Source organism: Ailuropoda melanoleuca, chromosome 8 (assembly GCF_002007445.2).
Source record: "Ailuropoda melanoleuca isolate Jingjing chromosome 8, ASM200744v2, whole genome shotgun sequence".
NCBI classification, from domain to species: Eukaryota; Metazoa; Chordata; class Mammalia; order Carnivora; family Ursidae; genus Ailuropoda; species Ailuropoda melanoleuca.
This window is the reverse complement of record NC_048225.1, coordinates 54,380,871-54,402,600: the sequence shown is the minus strand read 5'-3', so window position 1 is coordinate 54,402,600 and position 21,730 is coordinate 54,380,871. Positions and strand designations below refer to the sequence as shown.

General features: G+C 37.8%; 1 protein-coding gene across 2 annotated transcripts in view; it reads left to right on the top strand.

The window, feature by feature from the left end:
- The window catches only part of PPME1 (protein phosphatase methylesterase 1), a 71,932-nt gene that overhangs the window by 43,251 nt on the left and 6,951 nt on the right, over positions 1-21,730 (top strand). For both annotated transcript variants that reach the window (XM_002915310.4, XM_019795389.2), the window contains exons 6-11: positions 3,339-3,493; positions 4,619-4,709; positions 8,984-9,049; positions 12,211-12,334; positions 20,274-20,403; positions 21,491-21,535. In XM_002915310.4, coding sequence (XP_002915356.1) covers positions 3,339-3,493; positions 4,619-4,709; positions 8,984-9,049; positions 12,211-12,334; positions 20,274-20,403; positions 21,491-21,535 — 611 coding nt within the window. The remainder of the gene's footprint in view (positions 1-3,338; positions 3,494-4,618; positions 4,710-8,983; positions 9,050-12,210; positions 12,335-20,273; positions 20,404-21,490; positions 21,536-21,730) is intronic.

Below are 21,730 nucleotides of genomic sequence, written 5' to 3'. Positions count from 1 at the left end.
GAAGGCAGACGCTTAACCGCTGTGCCACCCAGGCGCCCCTACAGGCTAGTTTTATAGATAACATCTACTACTTCATCTTTGTTTTATTTTTCTGGAACTTCAGAACATGTCTCAAGGCACTAATCTTGGTAGTTTGGCTAACCTTAATAAGAATAAATTTCTCCTAGTGGTAAATGATCAAGTGATTGACCATAACTACTTTTTACCTGGATGAAATATACCTTTCCTAAGCTTAGATACATCATGGAGTTGGTTTGTTTCAGACCCTGTCCACCTTCACGCATGCATGAAGCAGATATCACAGAACCCATGCAACTCAGTTACTGAGCATTTTAAGGAGACCTGTACTTAGATAATATTCTGTAACATCCTTTTACTTTATTATAGTTATTACTAACCAAAAGTTTTAACTTTAAATTTAACTCCATAGGAATATTAAACTATTACTTTTTTCACTTATAAAATTAGGCGGAGCCTCCTTATCTCCCATTCAGATTGTCTGCAGATGCTACAGCTGCGCTATGCACATCTGTAATTGTTTTATGAGATTTTTAACAATAAATCCTTCTGAAATAATTAATAGCATTTGTCTTTGCCATTCTGAATACCCTGGAAATCATATTCAAAAGGCAGTGTTCCTCATAGACCAATGGAACAGAATAGAGAACCCATAAATGGACCCTCGGCTCTTTGGGCAACTAATCTTTGATAGAGCAGGAAAAAACATCCAGTGGAAAAAAGACAGTCTCTTCAATAAATGGTGCTGGGAAAATTGGACAGCTACATGCAAAAGAATGAAACTTGACCACTCTCTCACACCATACACAAAAATAAACTCCAAATGGATGAAAGACCTCAATGTGAGACAGGAATCCATCAAAATTCTAGAGGAGAACATAGGCAACAACTTCTATGACATCGGCCAGAGCAACCTTTTTCACGACACATCTCCAAAGGCAAGAGAAATAAAAGATAAAATGAACTTATGGGACTTTATCAGGATAAAGAGCTTCTGCACAGCCAAGGAAACAGTCAAAAAAACTAAGAGACAGCCCACGGAATGGGAGAATATATTTGCAAAGGACACCACAGATAAAGGACTGGTATCCAAGATCTACAAAGAACTTCTCAAACTCAATACACGAGAAACAAATAAACAAATCATAAAATGGGCAGAAGATATGAACAGACACTTTTCCAATGAAGACATACAAATGGCTAACAGACACATGAAAAAATGTTCAAAATCATTAGCCATCAGGGAAATTCAAATCAAAACCACACTGAGATACCACCTTACGCCAGTTAGAATGGCAAAGATAGACAAGGCAAGAAACAACAATTGTTGGAGAGGATGTGGAGAAAGGGGATCCCTCCTACATTGTTGGTGGGAATGCAAGTTGGTACAGCCACTCTGGAAAACAGTGTGGAGGTCCCTTAAAAAGTTAAAAATTGAACTACCCTATGACCCAGCCATTGCACTACTGGGTGTTTACCCCAAAGATACAGACGTAGTAAAGAGAAGGGCCATATGCACCCCAATGTTCATAGCTGCATTGTCCACAATAGCCAAATCATGGAAGGAGCCGAGATGCCCTTCAACAGATGACTGGATTAAGAAGCTGTGGTCCATATATACAATGGAATATTACTCAGCTATCAGAAAGAACGAATTCTCAACATTTGCTGCAACATGGACGGCACTGGAGGAGATAATGCTAAGTGAAATAAGTCAAGCAGAGAAAGACAATTATCATATGATTTCTCTCATCTGTGGAACATAAGAACTAGGATGATCGGTAGGGGAAGAAAGGGATAAAGAAAGGGGGGTAATCAGAAGGGGGAATGAAGCATCAGAGACTATGGACTCTGAGAAACAAACTGAGGGCTTCAGAGGGGAGGGGGGTAGGGTAATGGGATAGGCTGGTGATGGGTAGTAAGGAGGGCATGTATTGCATGGTGCACTGGGTGTTATATGCAACTAATGAATCATCGAACTTTACATCGGAAACTGGGGATGTACTGTAAGGTGACTAACATAATATAATAAAAAAATCATTAAAAAAATAAATAAATCATGTAAGATGGAAAAAAAAAAAGAGGCTGTGTTCCTATATGCACATCCGCTGTATCTGGGTAACACTGTGTGGGTGCTTGAGGTATATAATAACACCCAGCAAAGACAAAGCTGTCTTTTGAAGTTAATTGACTGAGCCACTCCCCAAAGAAGACAGTAGAGCCAGTGGTCTCTAAAAACATATCATATCTGCCTATTGCTTAGTGAAGAGGGCTTATAGACAAATGAAACCCAAGTTCCTACTTCAGTTCTCATTTTCAGAACTATAAGGTTTGACTTTTTTAAACGGATCCACTCATAATTAAAGACTAGGACAGAAGCCAATAAAAATTAGCTCTGAACATGTTGTTTCTCAGAACATTATACTTACACTTATGTTCATACTTCAAATAACCTTACATGACAAATTATAAGTAATTAACATTTGTATAGCATTTACACTTTTCAAAGTAGTTTTCATTCACTGTTTCAATTAATCTTCAAGGCAATCTGGAATAGTAAATCATAATCTTTTTTTTCTTTATCACATTCTTATCTTCATTTTATAGATAACTGAAACTGTCTGAGAGATTAAATAAGTAATTCAAGGCCACATAATAAAAGTTAAACTGGGGCTGCAATTCATCTTGTGACTCCAAATTTTACTACATTATAATGCTTAATAGAATTGTTTTCTTGTTTTATAGTTGGGGAAACTGAGGCATAGGGTGCTTACATTATTTGTCTAGTTTTAGGCTTAGGTTTAAAATAAAGGTACATATAATTGTACTAAATGTGTGGAACTGTGAAAATGTGATATAAATGAAAATAAAAAAATTTGGGTTCTTGGGCACCTGGGTAGCTCAGTTGGTTAAGCATCTGACTCTTGATTTTGGCTGAGGTCATCATCTCAGGGTCATGGGATTGAGCTCCTGTCGGGCTCCACACTCAGCACGGAGTCTGCTTGAGATTCTCTGCCTCTCCTTCTCATTCTGCCCCTCCTGCTCGTGATCTCTCTCAAGTAAATAAATAAATCTTAAAAAAGGAAAAAGAAAATTTTGGTTCTTAGTCCCATTTATCAGAAGAGCTAGATGTGTGGCTATATATATAGATACTGGGGGGCATATTAAGAGATTTACATAGGTATATTTGCAGGATGGCCCAGTAGACCTTTACAGTCTTAGGACTCGTAGTTACAGACCAAAGGAAGGAGTTAGGAAGGGAAATAATTTTTACAGTGTTGTCAGAGAGCATTCTCAGCTTTTTTTCCTTCTCTTTGCAGGGATGTTGGCAATGTGGTTGAAGCTATGTATGGGGACCTCCCTCCTCCAATTATGCTGATTGGACATAGTATGGGGGGTGCTATTGCAGTCCACACAGCATCATCTAATCTGGTGCCAAGCCTCCTGGGTCTCTGTATGATTGACGTTGTAGAAGGTAAGTTTTCTTAGTACTGACCAAATCAAATTGTTGATTTATGAGAGACATCCATGCTAGATTATTATTATCTTGTTTTAATTTATTGTTGATTTCTACTAATCTTGAACTATGTCCCTCCGTCTTTAATATCTTTTCTTATGTTATTTTGTAGCAGAGGCACTCCCAAGTATTTTTTAATTGACATATAATTTTGTGTTAGTTTCAGGTATATAAAGTAATGATTCAATATACGTATATATTGTGAAACGGTAACCACAGTATGTGTAGTTAACATCCATCACCACACATAATTACAAATTTTTTTTCTTGTGATGAGCACTTTTAATATCTACTCTCTTAACAGCCTTCAAATATACAATACAGGGGTGCCTAGATGGCTCAGTTGCTTAAGCAGCCGACTCATGGTTTTGGCTCAGGGCATGAGCTCAGGGTCATGAGATCGAGCCCCATGTAGGGCTCCGTACTCAGCACAGTCTGCTTAAGATTCTCTTCTCTCCCTCTGCCCTTCCCCCTGCTCACATGCATGCATGCTCTCTCTCTCTCTCAAATATATAAAATCTTTATAAAAACCAACAAATATACAATACAGTATTTTTAACTATAGTCATTATGATGCTGTACATTACATCCTCAAGACTTATTTATTTTATAACTGGAAGTTTGTACCTTTTGACACCTTCCCCCATTTCACCCACACCCCACATTATGTAATCATATAATCATTTTCCATGTCATCAAGAATTCTTTGTAAATACCTTTTGTGGCTACATAATTTTTCATTTGTATGTATGTTCCATAATTTTATTTAACATTTAAAAAGAAGCTGCCATGTCTTTTATGATGCAGCCTTAGAAGTCACACTATTGCTTATAAAAGTCAGCCCCTATTCAGTGTGGGAAGACTACATAAGGGAGTGAATATGAAGAGGAAAAAATCACTGGAGGCCCTCTTAGAAGCTGACTATCATATCAGTCTTCTGAATTTTCTTAAGCTGCATCTTTTTTCCCCAAAACATCACTGAATTCTGCTATCATTGAGGGCAAATGTACATGGTTAACCCAGTAAGTGTAAATGCTTAGAATATGTTAAGTGCTGTAGTTAAAATATTTGTTTAACATCTAGGTACAGCCATGGATGCACTTAATAGCATGCAGAATTTCTTACGCGGTCGTCCTAAAACCTTCAAGTCTCTGGAGAATGCCATTGAATGGAGGTAAGCCACAAATCTATATTGTCTGTATTTTAAATGTTAGATTGTGGCTGTCCTTTTTCATCAGTTCAGGCACCAAGTTCAGAGAAATAGTTCAGTTTCCAAGCCTTAGCTTTATTGTGATATCATGTGCGGAAACAGTTATGTAAAGAGCAGAATCTTTTTTTAATATTTAAATGTTTCATACTTGGCCCAGTTATCTAAAATCCATCATTTTTCTAATACACTATAGTACCTCCTAGAATTTTAATAATTATGGATCATCTGCTCTCTAGCTATGTCCATCTCTGAGGTAAAAGTCTGGACTAAATGAGGCTCTAAGGCCTTTTCCACTTCTGACGCTTCATGGTTCTAGATTCACCTTCTGTGTTCCAGAGAAAATGGTAGAGAAGCACAAGGGATGGGCATAGGTTCCTTTCTCAGTTTTTATTTGGGTTTTGGATAAACAGTTTTCATAAAAATCATGGACAGAATTGGCTATGGCTTCCACTTAAGTAAAGGCTATTTTGTTGTTAATTTATTCATTAATTCAATCAATTATTTGATTAAATATTTATTAAACACTTTGTGCTAAAGGGTGAAATTTCAGAAATGACTAACACCCTGTCTCTCCCACAAGGAAATCAGTCTCAGGATAAAATATCTTTAGTATCCTATCTTCCTACTTATTCTTTAAGATCATCTCTAGTTCCTTTTCCAGACCCTTTCTGTAACTCCTCCAAAACACTCAGATCACTCAATCAATCAGATTGCTAGAGCCCTCTGTCTGTATTATATTATACTGTTTACCTCTTAAGTCTTCTTTTTTTTTTTTTTTAAAGATTTTATTTATTTATTTGACAGAGATAGAGACAGCCAGCGAGAGAGGGAACACAAGCAGGGGAGTGGGAGAGGAAGAAGCAGGCTCATAGCGGAGGAGCCCGATGTGGGGCTCGATCCCATAACGCCGGGATCACGCCCTGAGCCGAAGGCAGACGCTTAACCGCTGTGCCACCCAGGTGCCCCATCTCTTAAGTCTTCTAATCCTCCCCTAAAAGATATGCTTATATTGTCAATTTCCATGTCTGTCTTAATGCTTTTCCTACATCATAAGGGCAGAAGCTATCCTCTATTTCTTTTGTATTTCCATATAGCATACAGCATACTGCTGACTGCCTTAGCAGGCAGAACATACCTGTTCTTTGAATCAGAGATATCAACTGGAAATGAAGGACTTGGTAAATAGAGCCTAGGTAGTTTTTCTAAGACAGAGGGTCTCATGCCAAATATGGCTTGCCAAAATGATGTTTGTATTTGGTGAGGTTGCTTCTATCTCCCTTTGTTCATACTACTGAGATGCAGGATTCCTGTTCTCTTAGAAGCACCAAAGATCTCTCCCTCTTTGGCAGCCACAGCATTTCAGAATGAAGCTGCTGCCAGTTCAACCTGTACCTCAGGCACCCTGCCATCTTCCCCAGTAACAACAAGTGAGAAGATGATTCCAAATAACTTTTTAATTTTATTCAGTAAACTTTTTTTTTTTTTTTGGTAGTACCTAAGATGTATCAGTACCTGATTTAAGAACTGGGTGATGGGGCGCTTGGGTGCTCAGTCGTTAAGTGTCTGCCTTCGGCTCAGGGCGTGATCCCAGGGTGCTGGGATTGACCCCCGCATCGGGCTCCCTGCTCTGCTAGGAGCATGCTTCTTCCTCTCCCACTCCCCCTGTTTGTGTTCCCTCTCTTGCTGGCTGTCTCTCTGTCAAATAAATAAATAAAATCTTAAAAAAAAAAAAAAAGAACTGGGATGAATCAGGCTTAGTTCCTATTGTCAAGAAACTGGGAATACAAACAAGTAAACACAATGAAGGAAGCACAGAGTTACAGAAGATAGGTACTTAATCCAGCATGGCTGTCATGGTGGACCAAAGAGATAGAATTTTAATTCTAGTGGCAGATGTGGGATAGGAAGAGGGTTCTGTTTGTTGTATGTTAAAATGTTTTGGGTTATATGAGAGCTACTGATTTTTAGAACCCACTTTCTGATCCTGAGAATCTGAAAGAATACAATGAAGTATTTCATAATTTTGTTTTGTACTCTGCTGGATATCTGAATCAAGTTCATGACTCATGGCTATTGTGCTATTCCAGATGGAAAAAAAAAAGGATGTTGAAATACAAGGCCGACCTGTTTAATTCAGTAAATATTTAAAGCGAAGTGAATCCCCACTTCTACTTTCTTGGTCGTCCTAATGAGAGGCAGTAGGTTATCGTCATTAGAAGCCTAAGCTTTGAAGTTGGACAGATAAGGATTTGGGTTTTGGTTTCACCACTCTGGCTACTCTGAGGAAGGGGAAGGAGTAGGGAGCGGGTGTATTAATGGAAGTGGGAAATTGGTAAAGAGCCAATTGTAGTAATATAGGAAAATGATGGTAAGCATAGACTAGGATGGCAACGGGAAGTAATATGTCATATTTGGAATGTATTTTGAGGGTAGAACTGATTGGACTGCCTTATGGATTGGATATCAGCAGAGAAATGGGGGTTGGAGGCGGGAGGAGGAACAGCATTCAAGGATGACTTCTAGGTTTTTAGCCCAAGCAGCTGGGCAAATGGTAGAGACAAAGTAGATTTGGGAGCAGGTAAAAGGTCAGGATTTTGTTTGGATAAGCTGAAATGCTTATTATACATCTAAGTTGTTAAGTAAATACTTGTATATACTTGTTAGAAGACGATGAGCTAGAGATAAATTGGACAATCATTCTTGCGTAGGTAATGTGTAAGAAAAAAGATTCAAGATAACTTTTTTTACAATAACTTTTTTGAGAAGTTTTGTTGTATAGGAGAGCAGAGAAGTGGGGTAGTATCTAGTAGTGAGTGGGATTGAGAATGTTTTCAAAAGCTGTTTTATAATATCCACTAGAGAAAAACATAATGACCCACAGGATAACTACAGGAAGCAAGGTCCTCATAAGCAAGAGGGGATGGGAACCGTGCCCACGGTTGGCCTTGAATAGGAACAGCGGTGTTTTATATATTAAACAGTCATCAAAGCAGAGTATATGATTATAAATACTGGTGTATTTGTAGATTCTGTAGATTCAATTTGTAGTAGAAAAATGAAATAATCATTCTGATTGTGTCTATCATTGAAATAAGAAATAAGGTCATTATCCAAGGGGGTTGCCCTTTAAAAGTTTACATGATTTTTTAAGCTAAAAAAATTAGATTTAAAGAAATGTGTTCTGGGGGCACCTAGGTGGCTCATTCAGTTAAGCGTCTGCCTTTAGCTCAGGTCGTGATCTAGGAGTCCCAGGATCCAGTCCCACATCAGGCTCCCTACTCAGCGGGGCGTCTGCTTCTCCCTTTGACCCTCCCCACTCTCGTGCTCTGTCACTCTGTCTCTCAAATAAATGGATGAAATCTTAGAAAGAAAGGAAGAAAGAAGAAAAAAGAAGAAAAGAGAAAAGGAAGGGGAAGGGAAGGGAAGGGAAAGGAAAGGAAAGAAAGAAGGAAGGAAGGAAGGAAAGAAGAAATGTGTTCTGGTGGCCTGCTTCAGATATTGTTTCCAGCTCCCCCTGGGACTTGCAGCCATTTTGCTTGGCCCTTAGGCATACATAGGTAGACAATTCTGAGAAAATTAATCTATTAAAATAGCATCTAAGCTCCTGAACTCTATACCATGGCATGCAAGGCCCTCTAGGATCTCGTCACTGCCCGCCTATCCCTTTCTCCCATTCACATTCCCCTTTTGCTCTCCCCTGCTTCTCCTTGCACTCTGTCCTCTAAAATCCTCATCCCGTTGACTTTTCCACATCACAGTGCCTTTGTTCACAAAGTGCCCTCTGCCTATAATTCCCTGACCACCCTCTTTTATCTTCCACCTAACTTCTTTTCTCTTCCGGTTAGGCAGGACATTTGGGGAGCTTTTTTTAACCTCTTCATTCAGAATAAAGTGATTCCTTTGAACCTTGCCTTTATTGTACTGAAACTATCTGTTTGTGTTTCTTTCTCCCCGCTGAATTAAGTGCTTCTTGAGCAGAGGCCTGGCACATTGTATCCTCCTGGTAAACGTTTGCAGAACTGAAATGGCTTGAATGTCTTTACTTAATTTTTACTACTTGGCTTGTAGCCATAATAACCAGGTAGGAAGTAGGAAGTAGTGATAATCTCCATAGTAAGCTGTATTGGTAAACACAACTTTGTAGAGGTTCCACCGGATCTGCAAAATTATTCATTTGACCCTATGACGTGATAAGATGGATGCTGAATAACCTCCTCTTTCCCTTTTCACTTTTCTAGCGTGAAGAGCGGTCAGATTCGAAATTTGGAGTCAGCCCGTGTCTCAATGGTTGGCCAAGTCAAACAGTAGGTCTTATTTTTCCCTGTTGGGCTGGGTAGAGACTGAAACATGTTGAGGGAATTACAGATTGCTTTTTGTTTTAGACCTGTCCTACTATCCTGAATGGCTTTAGATAATTTTTACAAATAGCTCAGTTGGGCTCGCCTCATAGCTTTTCTTTTTTTCTTTTTCTTTTTTTTTTTTTTAAGAAATCCCAAAGCCTATATAATATAGGATTACCTTTTTAATGCAACTCTGGGTCTTAAAAGGTGAAGAATCCCAGAAGATGGACATTAAAAATTAAGTATCCACTCTAGTGCTGGAAGCTATGATTTTATTCTCGTAATGGTCTCCTTCTTAGCCAAACCTGACCAGGAAGAAATCACAGTATAAAAGCTTTAATATAGCCTGAGTGAAAGCCAAATTCTAAGGCTAAGCTAAGATTATTTAGCCCAACTGATCTTCTTGGATAAGGTTACTTGAGTCCTGAGTATTGCTATGTAGTCACAAAATAAACTTTAGTTGAATTGAGAAAATGTTGCCCAGCAGAACAGACAAGACAGGGAGCACAGAGTTGATGAAAATGATAATGGCATTACTGAATGCCTGCTATTTGCCAGGCACTGTACCAGGTATTCTATATACATGCTCTCATTTTAAAAATTTTATATTATGGAAATTTTTAAACATATAAAAATAGAATAATACAATGAACCCCAGTATACACATTGCCTGTTTTCAACAGTTGTTGACTCATGGCCAGTCTTGTTTCATCTGTGCCCCTTTATTTTCCCCTAATTACAAAATATTTTGAAATAAATTCCATGATTTTAGTATACCCTAAATGATAAGGACACTTTAAACACACTCACAATACCTTTATCACACCTAAAAAATTTAATAGTTCCTTAATGTCATCAAATGTCCATTCAGTATTCATATTTCTAATTGTCTCACTGATAATTTTTTTATAGATCAAATCAGAATTACAATAAGGTAGATACATAGCAATTGGAGGATATATCTCTTAAGTATCTTTTGATTTATAGGTTCCCCTTTTGTCTCATTGTTTTTCCTTGCAATTCATTTGCTGAAGAAACCTGGTTGTTTGTCCTGTAGAATTTCCCACAATCTGGATTTTCTGATTGATTCCTGAAGGTGTAATTTAACATGTTCCTCTCTTAACTGTATTGTCTGTAAATTGTTAGTTAGATCCAGAGACTTGATCAAGCTCAGGTTTGTTATTATTTTGGCTTTTTATTTGTTTGTAAGGATAGATACTGCCATTAGGAAGCTTGTAATTTCTGGTTGTCTCTTTTTGAGTGTTGCTAGCCATCGATCATTACCTAGATTCATTAATTCATTTGCACCATCTCATTTTATCTTTACAATACCTCTTTAAGATAAGTATTGTTTTGTAGGTGAGAAAATGGAAGTTCAGAAAAGGTAAAGTGGCTTTCCCAGGATCACACAGCTAGTGAATGACAGAGCTCAGATAGAGTCTCCTGTGTATTTGACTTCAAGGCCTATATTATGGACTTTATGCCTAAAAGTGCATTCTGAGTAATAATATCCAGCAGACACAATGCAGTCTTTGAATACGCTGTGAGACTGCCCACTTTGCAATGCCTAAATATTTTGAGATCAGATTCGTTTAAGCAGTGGTAAAGCATTTTGTGAGGAAGTTTTATGGCTTGTATTCAGGTAGTTCAGTGATTTTTAAATTTTACCTAATATGTAAATTTAAGTCTTAATATGTAAACTTGTGTATAGTGTGTTTTAATTGTCACATAGATACCAGATAGAATCTTCCTGCCCTTCTTGATCTAGGTGAAATTCTCTTAACCTCCTAATCCATAGCTGTGGAAATCCAAAGCACGTCTTGTTTCTTTGTTATACTCCCTTGACCCTAGATGTGAAACTTGACACCTCAAGTCCCATAGAACACCCCCACTTGACAAAACATTTTGTGAACATACACTGTACTGAGATTGGTAGAGAAGACAAGGAAGGACAAGTTAACACTGTTAAAAATCCACCACTGAAGTTTCACTGACCCTTCAATTTATCCCAGTCTCTTTATCCTGCTTGTTCTCTCTCCTCTTCTCCCTTCTCTCTCCCTTTCAAAGGCAAAATAACAAATTCTTCTTTATCATGCAAAATAGACCTTAGTACTAGCTGCTGCCTAGGCCCTTGGGATTTTTACCTTTAATATTGTCAGAGTATTTTTTCCAACAAGTTCTTTCTAAAAGGAATTATGGTATCAGCTGTTCATATAAAAATAATTTTTCTACCTAATTAAATAATAAAGATTGTTTTTTAGAGGAAAAACAACAACAGTAATTGGTTGGATCAGATGTTCTAATCCGCAAGGTTCAGCTGGCTATGGTTATTTAATTGTCAGTTTCTATCAGCTAATTGAAAGTGGGGGCCTTTTATCCATGCTGTTTAAGCCTTGCTCTACTGTAAGCAGGGTTCAGTAGAAAAGTACCATGCTTTCAAGTTAATTGGGCCTGGATTTGCCTTCAAGCCTCATCTCCTAATAAGCCAGGTGATCTTGGACAATTTTTTTACTTTTCAGGGCTACTTCATAGGATTTTTATGAAGATTATATAAGAGAATGTCAATAAAACTCTTGTCACCATGCCACAGAAAATGCTTACTCCCGGGGCGCCTGGGTGGCACAGCGGTTAAGCGCCTGCCTTTGNGCTCTACTGTAAGCAGGGTTCAGTAGAAAAGTACCATGCTTTCAAGTTAATTGGGCCTGGATTTGCCTTCAAGCCTCATCTCCTAATAAGCCAGGTGATCTTGGACAATTTTTTTACTTTTCAGGGCTACTTCATAGGATTTTTATGAAGATTATATAAGAGAATGTCAATAAAACTCTTGTCACCATGCCACAGAAAATGCTTACTCCCTTCTGTGGGTCAGTATTGGCGCAAGAACTGGAAACCAGACCTTGAAATATAGTCATACCTTCCATGGCCATGACCTTCCATAGCCCTGGTCTATTTCTGCACATTTTTAAATGCACATTGTTCACATCCTCCTTCTCCCTGAAGCATTGTTAAGTTTTAATTGACATTTGATTGTTAAAGACTATAAGTATCAGTATCTCTGAGATAATTTGTGTATAAAAGAAAGATGTATGATAGCACTTACAAAAAAAAAACAAAACCCCACCTAGGTGTGAAGGAATTACAAGTCCGGAAGGCTCAAAATCTATAGTGGAAGGAATCATAGAGGAAGAAGAAGAAGACGAAGAAGGAAGTGAGTCCATAAATAAGAGGAAAAAGGAAGATGACATGGAGGTGAGTGAAAGCTGGCATTCTTGGAAGGATGGGTCAGTGAATCATTCGAGTGTGTGGGGGTGGGGAAGGGGAGGTGACATGTTCTTTTTGTTCATCATTAGATATATCTTTTAGGGGGTGAAGATATTATCATAATAGATATTTGGGTTAACTATAAGATATAAGGCACTTGTTGATAGCTTTGACAAACTGGAACATAAATCTTAGAGTATATACCCTACCCTCAAACAGACTGCTCTCTCATCAGATGCTTTCTCACCTCAGTACTTCTGTTCCTATGGTTTATCTCATGAGAAAATCTGATTTCCTACTAGTCTACGCTAAGCCCATCAGATCTTACTCATCTTTCAAGGTGTATCTCTTCAGGGAAGTTTTCTGACCTCATTTTATATCAGTCCCTCTCCAGTATAGCACTGAGAGTCTGTATGACATAACTTAGCACTATCTTTGGAAGTTGTGGCTAAATCATAGAATTGATTTTCATAAACAACATTCAAAGATACTATGGTCTCCTGTAGTCATCCCTAGAATGCAGATTCAGCATCCTTTAATTGCACAAGAATTGTCTCCCAACAAAAATAACCTGTGTATTTTGAGCACAGGAACTAATGTTCTATATGAATTTCCCTCAACATTTAGCTGGGGGGGGGCGTGTGTAGCAAGTGTTCTGTGAGTACTTGTTGAACACTTGATTTGAGGATAGTTGTGGGAAAGAGTGTTTTTTTCTTGGAAATGGTTGGTGAGCATGAGCAGAAGACTTTCTGGGATGGATTATAAACATCTTACTAATGGCAAGTAATGGACTTGGTGTACACCACATATTCCCTTATCTCTGGAAGGAGGAGAGGACAATTGACCCTTGAACAATATGGGGGTTAGGGACACTGACCTCCAACATAAAAATCCAACTATAACTTTTGGGGTGCCTGGAGGCTCAGTTGGTTAAGCGTCTGACTCTTGATTTCAGCTCAGGTCATGATCTTAGGGTCGTGAAATTGAGCCCGTATGGGGCCCCGTATTGGGCATGGAACCTGCTTAAAATTGTCTCTCTCCTTCTCCTTCTGCCCCTCTGCACACACCCCCACCCCACACATGTGCACTCTCTCTCTCAAGAAAAAAAACACCTATAACTTGGCTCCCTAAAAACTTAATCACTAATAGCCTTCTGTTGACCAGAAGCCTTACCAATAATATAAATAGTTGATCAATACATAATTTGTATATTTATATATATTAAATACTGTATTCTTATAATAAAGTAGCTAGACAAAAGGAAATGTTCTTAAGAAAATCATGAGGAAGAGAAAATGCATTTGTAGTACTGTACTGTTTCCAGATCCATGTATAAGTGGGCCTGCACCGTCCAAACCTATATTGTTTAAACAGCAACTGTACATTTTTTAAACAGAATTTTTAATTTAATGAGGATCTTTTGTCATCCTTAAGATCAATGAATAATTCTTTATACCTCTTTGGAATTTATAAAAATATAAACAGTGCATGATTAATTTGTCCTCCCTACACTCTGTGAGATGAGGAGAGATCTTCTCTCCCGTGTTAACAGTGTAGAAATTGAGACTCAGAGATGAAGAGACTTTCCCAAAGTAATCAAGTAATATTTAGTAGATCTGAGACTCTGATAAAAACTGTCAGGGGCGCCTGGGTGGCACAGTGGTTAAGCATCTGCCTTCGGCTCAGGGCGTGATCCCGGCGTTATGGGATCGAGCCCCACATCAGGCTCCTCTGCTAGGAGCCTGCTTCTTCCTCTCCCACTCCTCCTGCTTGTGTTCCGTCTCTCGCTGACTGTCTCTATCTCTGTCAAATAAATAATAAAAAAATAAAATATTTAAAAAAAAAAAACTGTCAATTACTTTTTGCCTTTTATGTGCTGGGAGCTATAGTAAGCACATCACATTTATCATCCCTAGTTCTCATGTTAGCTCTGCATTATAGATATTACCACTGTCTTACAACGCAGGTACAGATTCTTGCCTATGGACACCTATAAATGTTGGTGCTAAAACACACCCAGATCCTCTGGTTTTTAATTCCAGCTTATTTTTTCTTTGTAGTTTTTTTATAAGCCCAGTTATATGGAGTTTAGTAAACTCCAGCAGTTTTTGTTAGGAGGGCAGACTGAAACACATTAGGCAATAAGGAGTACAGCTAAAACAGTCTACCCTTGAGGAAGGACACAGACCCCAAACAACACAAACTATTTCTTGCAAGTAGTAGGTAAACAGATCCTGGAGATGTAATGCACAGCACAATAATTATAGGCAACCATACTGTATTATAAACTTCAAAATTGCTAAGAGACTAGGTCTTAATTGTTCCTAGTACAAAAAAGAAATAATTATGTGACATGGTACAGGTGTTAGCTATTGCTATGGTGTTGAATATTGCAGTGTATAAATGTATCAAGTCAGCACATTATACACCTTAAATTAACACAATGTTATATGTCAATTATATCTCAATAAAGAAAAATAAAAAAATAAAATGATGGAGAAAATATTAATAATGTAAATTAAACTTAACAACTACAACAACAAAGAAACCAGCTTCTAAAGCATGGTGGCCAGGGGCCATTTAGAGCCCATTATTAGCCCTTAGGGGGGATATCTCTGTTATAACTAATATAAAACGTGGTGTTTGGAATGATCCTGAGACATACATAAGAGTTCTCTTGCATCCATTTTGCTGTGTAAAAGAAGAGAAGATACACATTGGCGGTGGGGGGGAGGGGTGATGTCTAATACAATGTGGTTAAAATATAGAAAAGAAAAGGGAAACTTTAACCTTTGGTCCTTAAAGGAATAAACTTCAGTTGTCCAGGAGGTATTCCTTTATGCATAAATCTCTTTTTTTAAACTGCCTTATTGAAAGGTAACTCATCCAAAGTATACAGTTCAGCGGTTGTTAGTAGATTCACAGAGTTGTGCAACCATCACAACAATCTAATTTTAGAACATTTTCATCACTTTTTTACAAATAACATACCTGTTTGCCGTCACTTCCCGTTTCTCCCCAACATCAGTCCTTGGCATCCACTAATCTACTTCCAGTCTCTGTAGATTTCCCTAATCTGGACATTTAATGTAAATGAATACACATGGTCTTGTGTGTGACTGGCTTCTTTTACCTTAGCATAATGTTTTCAAGGTTCATCTGTATTGTAGCATGTATCAGTACTTCATTCCTGCTTATGGCTGAATAATATCCTTTTGTATGGATAGACCACATTTTTTTATCCATTCATCAGTTAGTGGACATTTGGATTGTTTTCACTTTTTGTCTATTATGAGTAATGCTGGGTACGAACATTTGTGTGCAAGTTTTTGTGCGGACACAGATTTTTATTTTTCTTAGGTATGCACCCACCAGTGGAATTGCTGGATGCTAATTCTGTGTTTAATCATTTGAGAAATAGGTTGACTATTTTCCAAAGTGCCCACATTTTATATTCCCACCACCAGTATCTGAGTATTGCAGTTTTTCTACATCCCTGTCAGCACTTGTAATATTGTCTTTCTTTTTTATTATAGCCATCTTGATGGATATGAATAGTATCTCATTGTGGTTTTGATTTACATTTTCCTGATGACTGTTGATGTTGAACATCTTTTCATGGGCTTCTTGGCCATTCTTTCTCTGGAGAAATGTATATTCAGATCCTTTGCCCATTTTTCAATAGGGTATTTTGTCTTTTTATTATTGAATTATAAGAGTTCTTTATATATTCTAGATACAAATCTCTGATTTGCAAATATTTTCTCCTGTTATATGGATTGTCATTTCATGTTCTTGAGGTGTTTGCTGAAGTGCAGAAGTTTGATTTTGGGGGCGCCTGGGTGGCACAGCGGTTAGGCGTCTGCCTTCAGCTCAGGGCGTGATCCCAGCGTTATGGGATCGAGCCCCACATCAGGCTCCTCCGCTATGAGCCTGCTTCTTCCTCTCCCATTCCCCCTGCTTGTGTTCCCTCTCTTGCTGGCTGTCTCTCTGTCGAATAAATAAATAAAATCTTTTAAAAAAAAAAAAAAAGAAGTTTGATTTTGATGAAATTCATTTTATCTATTATTTTGTTATGTCACATCTAAGAAGGTTTTGCCTAGCCCAAGGTCACAAAGATTGATACGTATGTTTTCTTCTCAGAGTTTTCTAGTTTTAGCTCTCATATTTAGGTCTGTGATCCATTTCGAGTTAATTTTTGTGTATAGTATGAGGGTAGGAGGTGTAACTTCGTTCTTTGCATGTGGATGTCCAGCTGTCCCAGGACCATTTGTTGGTAAGACCCCACTTTCCCATTTAATTGTCTTGCATTCCTTTTTGGAAATCAAATGACCATAAATGCCAGAGTTTTTCTCTGGACTCTCAGTTCTGTTCCACTGATGTTTATGTCTATCCTTATGCAAGTGCCACTGTCTTCATTATTGTAGCTTCATAGCAAGTTTTGAAATCAGGAACTGTAAGTTTTCCAGCTTTGCTCTTCTTTTTCAAGATTATTGAAATCCCATGTTCTTAAGATTTTGATTTTTTGATTACTTGTTATGTGCCAGACCACGTTCCTGTTGTTTTACATACGTGAGTATCTTTAGTTCATCCTTACAATAATTTTGTGTTGCCCACTTTATAGCTAAGAAAACAGACTTGAAGAAGTTAGGTAACTTTCCCAAAGGGACCCACAGTTTATTAGCTGACGAGGGAGCTGGTTTTTGCATTAAATCAAGTCTGACTGACACAAAACCTGTCTTCTTAAATGCTTTTCAAGTAAGGTGTTGGGAAATAATGCAAAGCCTGTGGTTGATGCCCTTGCGTGGAGAACCGCATCCTGCCCAGATGAACATCCCAGAATGATTGGTAGCCAGCTTTCTGCTTCTTCTATCCAACAGTTAGATCTCATTACACTGATCTGTTTTTTTTTTCTTTCTTTAGTTTTTTTTCAAGTTTTTATTTAAATTCCAGTTATTTAACATACAGTGTAATATTAGTTTCAGGAGTAGAATTTAGTGACTCCTCACTTACATACAATACCACGTGCTCATCACCAGTGCCCTCCTTCATATCTATCACCCATTTAACCCATCCCTCCACCTACCTCCCCTCCAGCAACCCTCAATTTGTTCTCTATAGTTAAGAGTCTGTTTTCTGGTTTTTCTCTCTCTTTTACCCCCCATGTTCATCTGTTTTGTTTCTTACATTGATTTGTTTTATTACCATTTGTCAGAGGAGGGAATCTAAACTAAATTAACTTTATGATCCAGTTCTTCAAAGGATATATTATTATAGCCCTAAATACAGGAGCAACTCTAATTCTATCCAGATTTTTTTCTTGGTTTTTGTATTTTTAGGACTTGAACTCCTTTTTAAAATTTCTTTTTATAATATTACTATCCTTGGAAGTTCCCTTACCTTAAATTTGTCATTTGTGTATGAAATACAATGTACATTTCAGAGGGTCTTGCTCTCTCTGGCTGTGGAATCTGTTAGAAGTGGCTCATAAATGGGAAATGTTGCACATGCATTGTTTAGTGAGAACTGGAAGGCCTGACTACCATCCACTGATCTTTTTCTTTCTTTTTTTAAATTTTGGTAAAAAGCACATAACAGAATTTACCACGTTACTCATGTTTAAGTGTATAGTTCAGCAGTGTTCATATTGTTGTAAAACAGATCTCCAGAGCTTTTTCATTTCAATCTGAAACACTGTACTCATTAAATAATTTCCCTTTCCTCCCATACCTACCATTTTACTTTCTATGAATTCCGCTACATTAGATACCTTATAGATGTAAAATTGGTATTTGTCTTTTTGTGACTGGCTTATTTTAGTTAACACAATGTCCTCAAGTTTCCGCTATGTTGTAGCACGTGACAGGATTTCCTTCTTTAAGGCTAAAGAATATGTATAAAACACATTTTGTTTATCCATTCATAGTTCGGTAGGTATTTGGATTGTTTATACCTCTTGACTGTTGTGAATAATGCTGCTATGAACATGGGTCTGCACATATCTCTTCAAGACCCTGCTTTCACTCCTCCTGGCTGTATACCCAGAAGTAAATTTGCTAGATCATATATGGTAGTTTTACTTTTAATTTTTGAGTAACTCCATGCTGTCCTCATAGTGATTGTATCATTGATAATCCCACCAGCAGTGCCCCAAGAGTTCCAATTTCTCCACATCTTTGTCAACGCTTGTTAGTTTTTTTTGAAAATAGCCATCCTAATGGGTACAAAGTGATATCTCATTGTGGCTTTGATTTGCATTTCCCTAGTGGTTAGTGATGTTGAGTATCTTTTCATGTACTTATTGGCCATTTGTATATCTTGTTTGGAGAAATGTCTGTTCATGTCCTTTGCCCATTTTTAAATCAGGTTATTTGATTTTTTGTTACTGAATTGTAGGAATTCTTTATATATTCTGAATATTAACCCCTTATCATATATATGATTTACAAATATTTTCTCCCATTCCGTACAATGCCTTTTCACTCTATTGTGTTCTTTGATGCACAGAAGTTTTTAAGTTTGATGTAGTCCATTTGTCTATTTTTGCTTTTGTTGCCTTTGCTTTTGGTGTTATAACTGAGAAATCATTGTCATTTTCAGTGTCATGAAAAGCTATATGAAGCTTTCCTGTATGTTTTCTGTTAGAAGTTTTATAGTTTTAGGTCTTATATTTAGGTCTTTAATCCATTTGAGTTAAACTTGTGTATTATCCAGCTTCATTCTTTTGCATGTGGACATCCAACTTTCCCAAAACCATTTGTTGAAAAGACTGTTTTTTCTCCATTAAGTCATCTTGGACCGTTGTTGAAGTTCATTTGGCCATATATGTGAGAGTTTATTTCTGAGTTCTCCAGTATATTCCATTGATCTCTTTGTCTGTCTTTTTACCAGTACCATACTGTTTTGATTACTGTAGCTTAGCAATATGTTCTGAAATTAGAGAGCATGTGTCTTCCAATTTTATTCTTTGAAAAAATTGTTTTGGCTGTTTGGGGTTCCTTGAGATTCCATATGAATTTTTGATGAATTTTTCTATTTTTGCAAGAATTGGGATTTTGATAGGGATTGTTTTGAATCTGCAGATCACTTTGGTTAGTATGGACATCTTAACCAACCAGTGATCACTAACACAATATGTTGCTGTCTCATGTTCACTTCTGGATTTTCATACTGTGGTTACTGCAGTATCCCAACTATTTATTTCAGTTATACTATTTCAAATTTTCAATGTTGCAGAAAAGTATAGAGAATCATTTATTTGTTCATTTTGTATTTGATGAGTACATACCATGTGCCTGTGTAGTATATATCAGGATTTAACAGATACATTTTGTAATATTTGTGTCAGATTTCCTTTTTCAGATTACTATTGCAGGAACATGATACCATTATCATAAATCAAAATATAAGAAAAAATGCTCTACCAATAAATCAACATATTTTCAGTTTTCCCTTCCAGTTCTTTCCCTATGTGTACCACATTTTTCCAGTAGTAATCTTCACTTAGATGACATGTTATACTCTGCTTCTTTCTCTTAATATTATATCATAAGTAATTTTTCATACTTTACTGTGCTTTTTGTAATTATCCTTTTGATGAATATGTTCTTTTTGTCAAATGGGTATAAGAGAAGCTCAGTCTTGGCTCTACCATTTACTAGCTTTGTGATCTTAAGAAAATCTCCTAAGTTCACTGAAATTAATAGAAATAAAAAGTGAACTTCTAGTTATCTAAATGTGGAAATTACAACAATAACTTATATCACAAAGCTGTTTTAATGATTAAGTGCATATGAAAATGTCTGGGACCTAGTAGCCCCTTAGTAAGTGCTAGTTTCCTTCCCTTTCCTTTTCCCAGGGACCTAGTTTTTGTCCTGTTCCTCCAGGGGTTGCCCTCAGAGACTCAGAACTTCCTCTTTTCCTCCAGACCAAGAAAGACCATCCGTACACTTGGAGAATTGAACTGGCAAAAACAGAAAAGTACTGGGATGGCTGGTTCCGAGGCTTATCTAATCTCTTTCTAAGTTGTCCTATTCCTAAATTGCTGCTCTTGGCTGGTAAGTGTGTATGTGTGTATCAGCTCAGGCTGCCGTAACAAAATATTGTAGATTGGGAGCTTAAACAAAAACTCATTTTCTCACAGTTCTGGAGGCTGGAAGTCTGAGATCAGGGTATCAGCACAGTCAAGTTCTGGTGGGAGCTTTCTTACTGGCTTGTAGACAACCACCTTCTCAGTGTGTCCTTAACATGGCAGAAGAGAGAGTGAAAGCAAACTCTCTGGTGTTTATTCTTAAAAGGACACTAATCCTGTCATATGAGGGCCCTACCCATATGACCGCATTTAATCTTAATTACTTCCTCATTTAACCTTAATTATTTCCATATCTGTAAATGTGGTCACACTGTCGATTAGGGCTTCAGCATATGAATGGGGGGGGGGAATACGGTTCAGTCCACAGCAGTGTAGGTATATCATCATCTGAGTATGTCCTTGTTAAAACTGCTCCCCAGACGGGGCGCCTGGGTGGCTCAGTCGGTTAAGCGTCTGCCTTCAGCTCAGGTCCTGACCCCAGAGTCCTGGGATTAAGCCCCATGTTGGGCTCCCTGCTCAGCAGGGAGTCTGCTTCTCCCTCTCTCTCAGCCTGCCACTCTCCCATGGTGTCTCTCTCTCTCTCTCAAATAAGTAAACAAACAAACTACTCACCACATGGGTAGTACCTTCCAAAGTCAAGTACCATCCTCACTCATTTGTGCTCGTCTCCTCTCCACATCAAATCCCTAAACCTAACGAAGCACAAGCATCCATCTGAGATAACCTAATTCTGGCCTGCCTGTAATTCCTGGTTAAGTGCCAGTCCTAGAGTGGTGTAAAGATGTTATGAGTATAATGGAAATTTTAAAAAGTAAAAACCTGTTTCAGAAATCAGTTTAAATGATCAAAAAAATTGCAGGGGAAACTCATTCTGGAAAGCTTCATGTGGTGAGCATATACCCTCAAGGAGCTAGGATTGGCATTAACATGAATTGAGAATGTCATCATGTTTACAACTTCGTAACAATTTTTACTTCATACTTGAAGAGCAAAACCTGTTTCACACAACCTTTTCTAGTAAGCTACTTCTGGATTCTCCTATTTTGTTCTAGGTGTTGATAGATTGGATAAAGATCTGACTATTGGCCAAATGCAAGGTAAGTAATCAAGAAATTATGTCCAGGGGCGCCTGGGTGGCTTAGTCAGTTAAGTGTCCCACTTGTGATTTCAGTTCAGGTCATGATCTCAGGGTCGTGAGTTTGAGCCCCATGTCAGGCTCCACACTCAGCGGGGAGTCAGCTTGGGCTACTCTCTCTCTCCCTTTTCCCTTCCTCCCACTCATGCTCACATGT